Source organism: Elephantulus edwardii, unplaced genomic scaffold (assembly GCF_000299155.1).
Source record: "Elephantulus edwardii isolate Elephantulus edwardi_28Jun2011 unplaced genomic scaffold, EleEdw1.0 scaffold00001, whole genome shotgun sequence".
NCBI classification, from domain to species: Eukaryota; Metazoa; Chordata; class Mammalia; order Macroscelidea; family Macroscelididae; genus Elephantulus; species Elephantulus edwardii.
Window position 1 is genome coordinate 16,261,128 of NW_006399751.1, and position 14,852 is coordinate 16,275,979.

General features: G+C 39.2%; 1 protein-coding gene across 1 annotated transcript in view; it reads left to right on the forward strand.

The window, feature by feature from the left end:
• HECW2 (HECT, C2 and WW domain containing E3 ubiquitin protein ligase 2) overlaps window positions 1-14,570 on the forward strand; it is a 328,392-nt gene extending 313,822 nt beyond the window's left edge. Inside the window, exon 28 of the mRNA XM_006878743.1 lies at window positions 12,501-14,570. Within this exon, the coding sequence (XP_006878805.1) occupies window positions 12,501-12,612 (112 nt within the window). The 3' untranslated portion in view covers window positions 12,613-14,570. The remainder of the gene's footprint in view (window positions 1-12,500) is intronic.
• Window positions 14,571-14,852: the final 282 nt, after the last annotated feature.

The window sequence follows — 14,852 nt, forward strand, 5'->3', positions numbered from 1 at the left end:
ACACACACACACACACACACACACACACATACACACATACATATATATGAAAAGTGGAGAACTAATAAGACAGTCTTCATTACTTATTGAACAAGTTAGGCCTTGAAGTGTAATACAGAATAAAGGAGGTACATCATCAAAAGAGAAAAAAACAAACAAAAAAAAGAAACTAATTTTGTACACAAGATTTTATCTATAAAGATACTCTTCAATAACTACTGTAAAAGGTAAAATTATGTCAAGAAATTTATTATTTCATGGAGTAGAAGTAGAGAAGTAGGTTCCAACAGATGATAGGCTCGACCACGTCAAACTAACTGATGAACTTAGAAAGTTGTCCCCCAAGTCACCTTATAAAACATGTATATGTGGATGACAACCATCACAGTTGCTAATTCCCTCTTTCCTTGACCTTTCGAAAGGATTCCTGTCTGGCCATCACTCTGCTCCAGCAAGTGCTCAGTCAGGGCTGCAGTAGCCTGCCAGTTAAACTTTCTACTTCTCCGACCCTACTCATTGTAAGTCACTGTGCACTCAGCAGTCAGTGTGATCTTCTGAAATCTTACATTCCCCTTCTTTCTCTGCTTAAATCCCTCCATTCTCTTAAAATGACATTCAGATTCCTTACCAAGTCCTACCAGGTAGTTGCCCCTGGCTACCTTATCCCTGCCACCTCACTGAATTCACTCTCCCCCTGCTGCTTCGGTCAACTTCCTACTGTTCCTTAAATGGTCACATTCACTTGTGCCTCAGGGCGTGCTGTCCAGAATACTTTTCTGCAGATTCTTCACCTTGTGATGCCTTCTCATCACCTGAGGCTCAGATCACAGATCTCAGAAAGACCTTGCCAGGCTCCCACACCCTCTATGCTTCTCATTCTACCCCTTGTTATTTATACCCCAGGACTCACCTCAGTTTGCTCTGTCCCTTTAAGTACTGGTTTTCTTGCTGGTTATCTGTCTCACCTATGTTTAAATCGTGCCTTTCTTTACCATTAGAGCAAGAGGGCAAGTTCAGCACCTGAGACATTGTAAATATGCAATGATTTTTTTATATCATTATTATTAAACTGAAGGAATGACTCTGGGCCACTCCAGACAAGATGTTCCAAAATCCCTTTGTGTCTCTGTGTCACCTTCTGAGAAAATGATGATAAACACTAGTAATTACATTTTGATATAATTTTGACTATTAGATAGCACATGCAAAAGTGTTTAAAATGAGGTTTATCCTAGCATTCAATAAATTAAGCTATTATTACTGTTATTTCTATTATCTAAACTTAACAGCTAGAATAATATTATACAAGTTTTAGGCATACAAGAGATATGCTTGCATTTATCCAGAGATACTTGTATTTTGTTTGTCTTCCAAGAGTTATCTTCTTGGACGTGTTGTTCACTTGATGTTCCTCTAGTGGGTTTAAATTTATACATTTAAAAAGTATGCACTCTTCATCTCTTCCAAGGGCTTTTCATAGGTAAATAGACACCTCCTTACCGTGTATGATTTGAAGAGTTTCTTCTACTAGTTAAACTGATGTAAGACTTCCCACTATGGGAACATTTCAGACTGTGTTTATAGATCCAGGTGCATTTTAACCAAAGTGATCTAATGAGTCTTTGGAATACACAATAATTAGTTAATAGATTTGGTTCCGCTCATCATCCTTTAGAACTCATCATGTTTTTGCTATGTACAAAAACCTTGTGGGAGACATAAATTGGCCTCTGTCCATATGGATCTCAAAACACAGAAAGGAAAGTAACATGTTTCATGAAAAAATAGCCAATAGCCTTGGCCACCGACTGTCATATGACACATGAGTAGTTGGGGGTGTCAGTACCATGGAATTCCTTTTAATTGATTCACATAGAACACCTGCAGAGGGTCAGAGATCATACCTTACTACTTAGAGTTACACAAATATTTACGATCTTGTCTTAGCAGGAATTCCAGCTCTGTACCTCACAGTCTTAAGTAAGTAGTAATAGGAATCTCTAAGGAATTGTGAATATTTTAAGAATCCAAACAGAAATTATACCTTTATTTTTCATGTTAATGAAGCTGCCCAGGCTAGCAAAACAATCACTGGATTACTCTAATTGAAGTTTCTCTCCTCTCTATGACTGGGAACTTCAGTTTCCTCGTGTCGTGCCGATTACAGCTCTGAAGTTGTTACCTGCTCCCTGCTCATCCCTTAACTTTTTTTTTACTTGCTTAATGTTATGATCCACATAGTTGAAGACCCTAGTAATAAATCACAAGTAGACATTCTTCTGGTATTGTTTGTTTTCTGCCAAGATCCATCTGATATCAGCAATGATATTCCTGGTGCCACTGGGAGAAATCTTCCACCTGGCATTGTGAGAGACAGCCTAACCCTCGCAGTCTCAGGTCTGATTACGACTCCCATTCCCCGTGCTTGCCCCGCCCCCCACCCCCAAAACCAATAGCTGCCTGTGCCAGCATATCGACTAGATCATTTATCTTCCACAGCCTCACCCTGGAAGACATACATGCTGGCCTGCCAGCTGGCTCTCCAAACATTCTGGACCTAGGGTGACCACCTCGCTGAGGCAACCCCTGACTCCGGCACTCTGATAACTTTCCTTACTTGTCATCAGTGTTTGCTTTTAGAGTTATCTCACATATCTGTCATTTTCTTGTACTGGGAAGGGATTTACATGGTGCAGCCTTTAAATGCTTAGATACATGTTTACTTGTATAGCGTCTACTTTTACAGGTATAAGGACTTGTCTGACAGGTGCTCTACTAAAGCGGAGCACGCAGATGTAGACAAACTAGGAAGGATTGGCCAGCTATTTCTGAAATAGCAGGCCTTTGAAAACCCTATAAGCAATAGAGCATGGTTACACAGTTAAACAATTAGATACAGTACTAAAGGTAGTACTGGGTGATTTTAATCTGTGGCCCTCAGGCCTGCTTTTAATTGGTTTGGGTCAAACATTCTTCTAGGTGGTATAACACTGGTCTGTGCATTGATGTACAGAGGTAACTCGTGGTTGCTGTGATGCTGAACACTGTGTGTGACACTGATGTGCCAGAAGCAATAATGGTTATCCATGGTGGATAGTGCTTGGTGGAACTTCCTGATTAAAACAAGCCTGGAAGCAGGAGTGGCATCCACTTCTGAAGTGGGTTGCCTCCAGAAACTCTGCTCAGGCCTTTCATTCATAAGGTCGCTATGAGTCATCTACGACTCGACGGCACCTAACAATAACAATGACACCAGTGTCATACCACTCTTCATCGCCAGCCACTAGATCCTTTCATCCTTGGAAAATAATGGCAAGTGTTATTGCATGCTACAAGCCTCGCTTCCTGATGTTCTGCCTCCTTTCCCACTTCTGGTCACTCAGGCAGTGGTGCTTCTCATATTTCCTGGTAATGCAATGCTTTCTCACACTTCCGGCCTGAGTGCTAGAACTTCCTTCTCCTTGTTGAACCAGAAAAGCCCTACACATGTGTCAATCCTCAGCACTAATGCTACCTTCCTTGACTCTGCAAAGCAGGCTGGTAAATCATTGTACCATAATTCTGTGCAGCGCCACTAAGTAGCCCACTTCTTTTGGATTTATTAGAAAAAGGTGCCTCCTAGACTTTTGGGGGGAAAGCAGTCTTGAGCTAGGGTTCATCATTTGGCTAGCAGATCCAAAAGATGGCTGGTTGTCTGCATTCATCCATTCCAGCCAAAACCCTTCTTAATCTTTGAGGTCTCATTTGCTTTTATATTTTGCTGCCAAGCTCCTTGAGAGCGAGAGTGGAGACAGTTCAGTGTCTGGCATCCAATGCTAAATAAGTGATTATTCAGTGATAGACAGGAGGAAATAAGATGTAATCCAAATTGAAAAAGTTACTTTTATTCTTCAAAGCAGTTCATCTGAGAACAACAAGCTTTCCAAATACTGAATCTGCGGGGGGAAAAATAATAATAAGATTTACGATGAAAAGGCCTGTGAGTTCCTGGAACACTTTTTGGACTCTGAATTAGAGAACCTTAAGGAGCCAGAAGTTACAATAGTTTGGCTGCTAGCCAAAAGGTTGAGTTGGCCCAAAAGAACCTCGGAAGAAAAGCCTGGCAATCTACTTAATGAAAAACAGCATTGAAAACACTGTGAAGCATAAAATATTGTTCTTTTTTTAAAAGAACAACAACAACACAACTCAGAAGTAAATGGAATAAGATAGTATAGGAGTAGTTCTAAATTTCTAGTTTGGTCACAGGGAAGAAGCTTGTTAAAAAAATCAGCATTGAAAACACTGTGAAGCATGAAATATTGTTCCTTTTTTTAAAAAAAACATCTCAGGAGTAAAGGGAATAAGATAGTGTAGGAGTAGTTCCAAATTTCTAGTTTGGTCACAGGGAAGAAGCTCATAAAAAGACATACAAAGACACCCCCACCCTCAAAAAAAAAAAATCCATGGAGTAGAGTTCTGGTTTGACACACATGGGTTGCCCTGAGTTGAAATCAATGAACGGCAACTAACTTTGTTTGGAGAGCCAGAGGAAGTGAGAAAGAGCAAGAGGAAACACCAGCACCCAGGCCCTTAGAAAGTGAGGCTCTGGGACAGCTTCCTTCTGGCCTCCAGCCAACACACTTGATTTCCCTCATGTGTGACACCTGTAGGCACATTTCGTGATAGGTAAAATCTTGCCTGGTGAATTAGGACACAATACTCACATTTCTCATTTGACATTAAAAAAACTGATCCATTCCAAGATTTCTTGGGGCTTCTTATGGATATTTTTAAGTGTTTCATTTTCATTTGTTTATTAGATAATTAATAGATAGGACTCGTAGTAAGAATAATGAAATCTTGAGGGCTAGGCATCATTGCCCAGTGGAAATAGTGGAGATAGTTATTGATAAGAAACTTACTAAGTTGTAAGGCAAATAAAAATGTGGTTGTTACATTTTGAAAAGACATTGCTAGTATGATATCTACTATACAAAATGACTGAGGCCTGTGGGATTTTCCCTTCTCTCTCTCTCTCTCTCTCTTTATTCTGGTAATTGTAACACCTCATCTTATTTTGAGGTCCTTCTGGGTTACCTAAAACTGCTTCTCAGAAATTAGGGAGTAAATGAAGAAATAAGTGCATTCATTCCCACAGGAATTAGTCAGTTAAGTGACCTTTAAAAACTTAGATGTCAGTTTGATATTTTGGTCTCAGTAAATTTGAAAGATTGGTTTGTCTATAGCAAAGAAGAGAGGGTAAGCATATGACCTCTTGGTTACCAGTTGAAGAATGCAGAAAGCACCAAGACATTGATAAAATCAGACCCGATGCCTAGAGGGCTTTTAAGCCTTCTTTATATTAATGCCAGCATGAGTTCCCAAAGACGGGTTTAAACCTGTCTTCCTTGAGTGGTTCTGGCTGTGTAGATTTAAATGAGGTAAACTCATTATGGCCTTAGTGTGTCTGCCTTTGAAAGATTTGGAAAGTGTTCTTTTCTTGAGACTTGAATAGCTGGATGCGCATTTGCTGCCAATATCAACAGAGTCCAAGGGCCCTCCTTTCTGCTAGAGTTTTCTTAGGACATGGAATGGAGCGGAGGAAGGAGCGTGAAAAGACTGAGAAGATTGTGTTTTGTTTTGCTTTGCTTCCTCCTCCCCACCCCCCATTCTTGGCTCATCCAGCAAGTTGATGGTAAATATTGGGCAATTTATTTAACCACACAATTCCTCAATTTCCTTATTAGCAATACTGTCTTGTTTATGAGGAGTTTTGACATTTTTGCAAACACACTAAAGACTGGTGCAGATATTCAGTGTAGAGGTCTTATTTCTTTCTAACCCACTTGATGTCTTTCCAGATGTGCAGGCCATCTGCACCAAAGTCACCCGGACCAATGGTTCAATGAAAATCCCCCGACCAAGCCCAGGCATCTTCAGTTAGAAACTCAAGAGATGCAGCCAAGATTCTTCATTGCAAAAAGTTCTGTGGGTTATTTCTCTGCACTCCAAAGTATCCCTTTGAGTATCCCTGTTTTCTGGAAGGCCTGTACTTCAACTAGAAGATTTGATCACCAAAAAAAAAAAATCCCCTAGTTTCTCCCAAGGTTTTCTGGACTGACCTAATCTACATAATCTCCCCCGAGCTAATACATGTTATGATGGAGTTGTACATTCAAAACATATTTGGAGCTCTATCTTGCTCATCCTTGTCCTCAAAATCTGTGTGATTTGCTGGGCTGTTGAGGACCAGCTTGCCCCAGTGAGAAGTGGGACGAAATTAGCTCTCGGGCTTCTGTCTAGAAGTGAAAGAATGGATCAACTGAACATTTACCACTGCTTTCAGTTTAATGTTGGGCTTCCCCTAGGAGACCTCAGGTTGAGGTTTTATTCTGAGTTTGGCCAGTGACCCAGTTTTGACTTTGGGAAAACCACTTCGTCTTCCTGTATAGTTTCATCTCCACAATGACATGCTTTTTCTCCAATCGCATGAAACGTTTTCAGTTTATTCAGAAGGAAAAGTTTTTTCTGTTATGTTAACCATATGTTGTGTAAACAGATGTGATTTCTAAACTGTGATGGCCCGAGATTATGGACCAGGAATGATGACTAAGTTTTACAACTGAAAATTTTTACAAACTCATTGCCATCAAGTCAGTTGTGACTCATAGCTGACCTTCCATTTGGTTTCCAAGGCTGTAAATCACATGGGAGGAGACTGCTCATCGCTCTCCCAAGGAGCAGCTGGTGGAATGGAATTACAGGAGATGCATGGCCTTTGGGTTAGCAACATATAACTCTCTGTGGCCTGCACCATAACAGCTCCCTTATGACCGAAGAAGATAAGAAAGTCTTGCCCAGTTTTTCCTGTTCTCTACTGAGAACTGCTTGTTTAGAGTTAAGACTCCCTCAATTTGCAGATTTGCAGAAAAAATGATTGAATTTTCTGCAAAGATGTTACAGAGGCTGTAAAGAGACCTGCAGACTTCCTTTCACTTTGCTAAAAAGCCCAGGAGACTGAAAGAACTGCTATGTACTCCAGCGTCCACCACCCGGCCTTAATAGTTGCTTCTGCTATATCAAACTTAACCACCCAATGCACCACCTTCTCTTGGACTCTTGTACTACTTTGAAAGCGGTCCTCACTCTATTGCTGCAGAACAGATTACCACGAATTTTGCTGTTTACTGGACTACTTCAGAGAGGTCCAGGCAGAGATTAATTTAGTCTTCTCAGAGTCTTTACCAGACTTAAAATCAAGATGTCAGCCAGACTGTGTTCTCATATCTGGAGGCTACAATAGAGGAGAATCAACTTCTAAGCCCCCTCAGCTTGTAGACAGAAATCACTCCTTGCAGCTGTGGAATTTATAACCATTATTTCTTCAAGGCCAGCAGCAGAGAAAGTGCCTTTGATATCTTAAGCCTCTGACTTCTAAATGCTTTTACAAAGGTCTCTCCTAACGAAATCAGGCGCACCTAGGATAATTCCCCTTCTGATTAACTTAACTTTGATTAACCCAAATGAAAAAAAAACAACTGCCACTGAGTCAGTTCCAACTCCTGGTGACCCTCCATCAGGTTTCTGAGACTTTTCTCCTTAAGCGGAACAGACTGCCTCATTTTCTTCCTGCAGAGCAGCTGGTAGGTTTGAACCACCAGCCTTATGACATCTGTAGCATCCATTCAGTGTTACCATATTTTATGAGTGAAAAACAAGCTGCAGGTCCCACTCTTACTTGACAGGAGGGGATTATGCAAAGGTGGAGATGGTCAGGGGTCATGTCAGAATTCTACCTACCACCAAACTACCTGAAATTAAAGTTTAGCACTCAGTATGTGCAAGAAGTTAACTGAGGGCTCTAAGCATTGCTGTATGTGAAGCCTCATTTCTGTGCATGTGTATTTTGGTGTGAAATTGGCTGAAAACAACCATTAGAAAAGGTAAAAGTATTTAGTTATCAAGATGGAAGGACCAGGCTTGACTAGGGTGTGATAGGTACATGACTGCTCAGTCTTGTCTTGAGTCAGTAAAAAACAAGAGACTATTGCTTGCTTATCCCTGCATGGTGCAAAAAGTTAATCCTCTGGACTGCCACTGAAAGACTGAGGATATTAGGATCCAACTAGGGCCACCTCTGGGGGCCTGGGGGTGGGTAGGTAAGGAGCCTGTCTATCTGCTTTCAAAAAGATCTGCATTTGAAAACTCTAGTTAACATAGTTCCACTCTCATACATGTGGAGTTGCTTATCGGCTGGTTGTGGTGCTGGGGAGGAATCCTGACTGTGCCATGGATGGCCGACAGAACAAACAGGTATGTCTTGGGAAACGTGCAGCCAGAGTCCTCCTTGGAGGCAGGGATGGTACAGCTGCATCTTTCATACTCGGGATATGTAGCTAGGCGAGGCTGTTCCTGTTAAAGAGACATCATGCTTGAAAAGATGGAGGGTCAGCAAAGGAGAGGATTGACACAGTGACTTCAGCAACGGGCTCTAGTGTGTCAGAGATGATGAGATGTCACAGGGTGGGGCATGGCTCAGGTCAGCTGTTCATGGGGTCGCTTTGAGCCATGCTTGACTCAACGGCACCTGACAACAGAGTCAACTTGACGGCAACTAGTTTGTAGTTGCTGAGTGGTGCAAATGGTTCTCACACGTGACTGGAACTGAAAGGTTGGAGATTGAAGTTCACCAAAAGGCTCCTCAAAAGAGAGACCTGGTGATTAACTTCCAAAAAAATTAGTGTTTGAAAACTTGGTGGAGCATAGCTGTGCTCTGACATCATAAATCAGATCAGCCCAGTAGCAACTGGTGGGACTGGAATTGCTTGCCTGGAGAATCTTCTTGAATTCCTTTCATTAATGAGCTTCTCTAGTTCACTTGATATTATTCTATTCACAAACACACACACACAGGATTACAGTGATATAAAACAGCTTACTATTTTATAAGGAAGAGTTGTCCCAACGTTGACCTGTCATATTCTTTGACAACACTTAAAAAAACAAACCAAAAAAGCAGGATTCATTGCTGTCAAGTCAGAAATGACTCATAGCTGACTCTCCAGAGGGTCTTTAGAGGCTGTAAATCACATGAGAGGAGATTGCACATCTTTCACCCACAGGGCCGCTGGTGGATTCCGATTGCCTGTTTTGGCTTTGGCAGCATGACTTCTAAGCATTAGGTCACTCTTTGTTGGGTCCCACACAGTGGAGATGACCCTTTCAATATGTCATCGTAGCAGAATACTAAGGAGAGAAAATATGTCCTGAAAGGAAAACAAGAACCAGATTAGCATGGCTCCATGAATAATATGCATAGCTAAATATAAAAGTAACATAAATTGGCTGGAAGAGATTAGTGCTATTATTATTGTATGCCCTTGAGTCATCTACAACTCATAGCAACCCTGTTAACAAATGGAAACCCTACTCTATCCTGTGCCATCCCCTTCTCTCTGGTATACTTGAGCCTATTGTTATAGCCATTGTGTCAGTCCGTCTTGTTGAGGGTTTTTCTCCCTTTTACTGGCCCTCCATCTGTAAAAGTATGATACCTTTTCCTAAGGAATAGCCCCTCCTAACAACATGTCCAGAGTGTGTGAGATGAAGCTTAGCCGTCTTTGCCTCCAAGGAGCAACCTGGTTGCACTTTGTCTAAGATATATTTGTTTGTTCTTTTGGCAGTCCATGGGATGTTCAGCACTCTTCTTCAACACAGTTTCACAATTCAAAGGCATCGATTCTATATCTGTCATCCTTATTTATTGGGTAACTTTCAGATGCATAGCAAGGAATCGAAAAGACTTGGATTGGATTCGCCTCAGTCTTTAAACTGATGTGGCTCCTTAGCAATTTGAAAGATTCTTGACAACAGATTCTTTGGATTTCTTGACTGCTGATATCAAGGGTGTTGATTAAGGGATTCAAGTGAAAGAAAACTGTTGATAATTTCAGTCTTTTCTCCATCTCTCATGATATTGTCTGTTGGCATGGTGGTGAGGATTTTTATCTTCTTTGTATTGAGATGTAATCCATATTGAAGTGTGTAACCTTTGAAATTCTGCAACAGAGTTTTAAGGCCTCACTTTAAGCAAAGCTAGATGTGTCATCTGCATAACACAGGCTGTTGATGAGCTTTCCTCTGATCTTGTTGCCACATTATTCTTCATAAAATTGATCTTCGTAAATGATGTACTCAACATACAGATTGAATAGGTATGGAGAAAGATACAACCCTCATGCACACCTTTATTTTTAAATCATGCAGCGTTCCCTTGCTCCGTTCATACTCTAACCTCTTGATTTAGGTATAAGTTTCTCATGAGTACAAATAAGTGTTTTGGTATTTCCATTTTTCTCAATGTTAGCCATAATTTGTTGTTATCCACACACTGGTTGTCTTTACAGTGTCAATAAAACACAGGCATTATTCTGCTATTCTCTGCTTTCTTCCAAGATTCATTTAACATCAAGAGTGATATCCCTGGTGCCATTGCCTCTTCTAAATCTAACTTCAATTTCTAGAAGTTTTCTATCACTGTACTATTCTAGTCATTTTTTTTTATAATCTTCAGCAATATTTTATTTACATGGGATAGTAATGATATTATTTGATAATTGCCACATTCTGTTGAATCACCTTTTGCAGAATGGGAATAAATATGGAAAAATGTTATTCTTCATATAATAGTGATAAAAATCAAGAAGAAAATCCAAGAATTAAAAACAAAAATGACTAGGTAGTTAACAACTGTGACAAGCAGGCAAGATGTTCAGCTTTAATGGTAACCAAAGAAATGGAAATTTAAAAAAAGTAGTGAGGTATTCTCTTTTAGTAGAATGAGATAAGAAATGCTATATGTCTGACACACAGAGTGTGGCATAAAATTATATTTAAAATATGTTTCATTTCTCTGCTTCTTTTCCTCCTTCCCTAGAAGGCAAATAAAATTTTTATCAAATATTTTATTATAGTGTTTCACAATAAAATTTATTTTATACCAAGAACTTTCTATGCTTGCTTAATTTTTTTAAAAGCACCACTTTTTCTTTGAAACAGAAGTTTGTGTTCTCAAATCAGGATGATATAATACTAATTAGAATAAGTAAAATTCTGAAATGAATTTTTTTTAAAAAGAGGTATTTGGAAGCAATGGTTCATTCTGTTTTTCTGATATATGAGTTCGTTGTCATGAGCAACACCTCAGAACAGTGGCAATATTCTTATTTTTATTCCTCATATAGTTATTCTTCATAGAGTAATGATACAAGTCCCAGAGCTTGGAATACTAGCAATAGTAAATTCTGAGTCAGTACTATATCTTCCAAAACAAGTATTACTATAATAATATAATGAGGCACTCCAAGTTTCTGTTTCTATAAGCATGTTTTGGACTATTTTCTCTTGGCAAATTAAAGGTAATTAAACTTTTTTTTATGGCAATGGAATGTATTTGCCTCACATCTTTGAAACAAGTTACTTTATTCCCATTTTACAAATGAGACTATTAAGACTTAGAGAGTTTCAATAATGAATAATGTACCCCAGATTACACAGCTGGATGGTAAAACTAGAACTCTAACCAAGGCTGTCCAATATCAGTATAGTGCCTCTAGGAATATGATTTCACATGTATAAAGTTATTGATAATAATAAAAACACATGGCTTTCTAGAAATAGCCTGCCCATAATGCAGGAGCAGTGTTTGAAGTCGAATACTGTTGCGCTCCCACCAATAGGCTGTTGTGCATTGAGAATGGGATGCTTTCTAGTCCATGTCTAAAGGGCAGATTTGCTTCCTGATAACATGTACTATTTGGAAATTGGCTATTTTTTATTGTGATTCAGGTGCAAATAACAGGAAAACATATTTTTTTCCTATCTTGGCAAAAGGGGAAGTATTTCTAAAAATGAACACATAATTATTTAAGTGGCTATTATTTCACATTGTGAATCTAGGAGAGAAAGGATTCTAGCACAGGGTTCAAAGATAGAACAATAGTTAACGGAGTTCAGTGGAGTAGCCAGGGAATTTCCCAGGACACCAAGCCTGGAGGAGGGCCTTCAGGGATAATTGGTGCTTGTCCTTGCCTAGTTAAATGAAAAACACAGAGAATTACATGGTCTGAGCGATAACCAGATACAACTCTGAAAATGAGTTTCATTGCGAGGGTTGCTATTCCTGTCTTAAAAACATATATCTTACACCAGAAGAGAAACAAAAAAATAAGGAAACTTATCTTTGTCATTCTTAGACAATTAAAAAGTAAGTAAACAAATATGTATATAAAGTGGCTTTTACATTGTGGTAGAAATGTAAATAAAGTATTTTTTTTCCAAGATCCCTTTTCCCTTCAAGAAATTTAATTCTGAATTTTTCAAATCAAAATGTTTTTAAAGCTTTTCCAAGATCAGTGTGAAGATTGGCAGGAACACAATATGAATTTGAAGGCATGCCGAAACAAAAGTTCTCATTTTACAAGAAGCCTTCTAAACTGTACTGTTTCTTCTGTTGACAGGGCACATACTTGCTTTAACCGTCTGGACCTGCCTCCATACCCATCCTTCTCCATGCTTTATGAAAAACTCTTGACAGCAGTTGAAGAGACAAGTACCTTCGGACTTGAGTGACCTGGAAGCACAATGTACAGCTCTTTGCGGACAGCAATGTCAGAAGCTGCCCTCTGGAAGAACAGCTGACACTGAAAATTTCAAAAGTATGATTAGAGTAAAGCAGACAGACAGCTGGTCTTTTCTAGAAACATGTACTCTGTCTCTTTGCGGACCAAGAGAGTAGTGTTGAGTCCTCTTGGAAGAATTTGAGGGAGCTTGATATCCAGGGAACAACCCAACAGTCTTTCAATCAACAGTTCTTCCTGACTGCCAAACTTTTTTCATTTGTTGTTTTCCAAGAAAAAGGTAAACCTATACATGATCATGGTGGCATTTCAGAACTCAGGAGAATCTTGACATTAACTCTTGAACATGATTCAAGCTAAATTGGCAGCACTTGGTCCAATCTCTAAATTAGTTCAAGTTAAATAATAAAAACAAGTCTATTTCCTGAAAATACATTCATTTATGCCCTAACTTGTAAGAGAATATTCATTTCTTGCTTACGCATGCCTGCATGGTGTGCACCATAGGTTTCTGCTTTCCTGGGGATAAGTGCAAATGAAGCCCAGTCAACAGGAGGTAACTTTAACTATTTGCAATAAGATGGTTTGTGACAATTTATATGCAAGTGGTATGTGTATAATTATGGCTAAAGACAAACTGTTATACAATGAATTGCTAATGATGGATTTTATGCTTTATAATGCATGAAAAAAGTTTTAAAATAACTACCAATTAATCACAGCATATCAGGAAAAAGTACACAGTGAGTTCTGTTTATTTTTTATAGCTTCCTTGTATTTATGTTAAGATGTATATAAGAACCTACTTGTCATACTGTATGTATCACCTATTCCATTTTCATGTTCCATGCTTACCCAGCCATCATGCTAGTATGTATCCTTTTAAGCACTCTCAAGGGAAAAATAAAAGGGCCTTTTATTTTTGTAAAGGTAAAAAAAAATGTCCCCAAAATATTTTGCACTGAATGTACCAAAGTTGAAGGGATATTACAATATGACTAACAGCAATTCCATCACTTGACAAATGTACTAGAAAATAGCTTCTAGATCCAACTTCCTTCACAGTGCCATGTCTACCACCACAAGGACTGCACATATAAGTAGTACTTTTTTAAGACTCACTCTGTGTGATAGTATAATATGCATTTATTTAAAATGCATTAGACTCTCTTCCATCCATCAAATACTTTACAGGATGGCATTTAATACAGATATTTCGTATTCCTCCCACTGCTTTTTATTTGTACAGCATCTTAACTCACGAAGGTCAGCTAGAGAGCCATCAGCAACACTGAAGACATCAGCTCTCTTTAGGAATAAGAATTCCATTTTCCCTCCAGTCAAGACATCACAAATTTAAACTCTCAGTACTATATTTCTATGCCTGCATTTTCACGGATACATAATTTTCTTATCAATATTAAGAAACAATTTTTTATGATATCTCAGAAACTGCATGGTGTCACTAATTTTCTTTCAGCTTAATTTTACCAGGGGTGGTTGTCCTTCATTTTGATTGTTTCCAGCTTTACTCCACATCCTTGTTCATTTCTTGACTTGGGGCTGGAGTGCATCAGACAGAGAAGCGCCATAGAATTTAAATTGTGGGTAATAAAAATATTGTATTAACATTTGATCTGTCAGCCTATGGTTTTACAGGTGTTAGCCTGAGCATTAATTTGAGAATTACATCTGTGAGTAGCCAGAGAATTCCTGTGATGGGATGTTGGCAATCCCACATTTTATAGAGGTCGTGTGCATGGCTTATAAGGGGGTTCATTAGAACTGACTGTTCTCTTCCAGTTGGCTAAGCTGCATTTACCATGTGAGCCTCAAGAGGACCGCCACTCGTGCCATGGTCTTGCAGGTATACAAGGTGGACAAAGGTTCTGGGCATTAAAGAATTTTTAACAAAAGCATCTAAAAACTTGGAAATAAGAAAGGAAGGGCCATGGAATATAAATGGACCTAAAGCAAAACTAGGGGTTGAGATGGATGAGGGGAAAAAATTCACTGGAATATAAGCTTTTATTTATTTAAAATTAACATAAGTATATATTTAATTTTTACAAACTATTTTTCAAGGATTCTGAGGCTCCGTCTAACATACTTTGGACATGTTGTGAGGAGAGACCGGTCCTTGGAGAAGGACATCATGCTTGGGAGGGTGGAGGGACAGCACAGGAGGGGAAGGCCCTCTATGAGGTGGATTGATTCAGTGACTGGGATCAT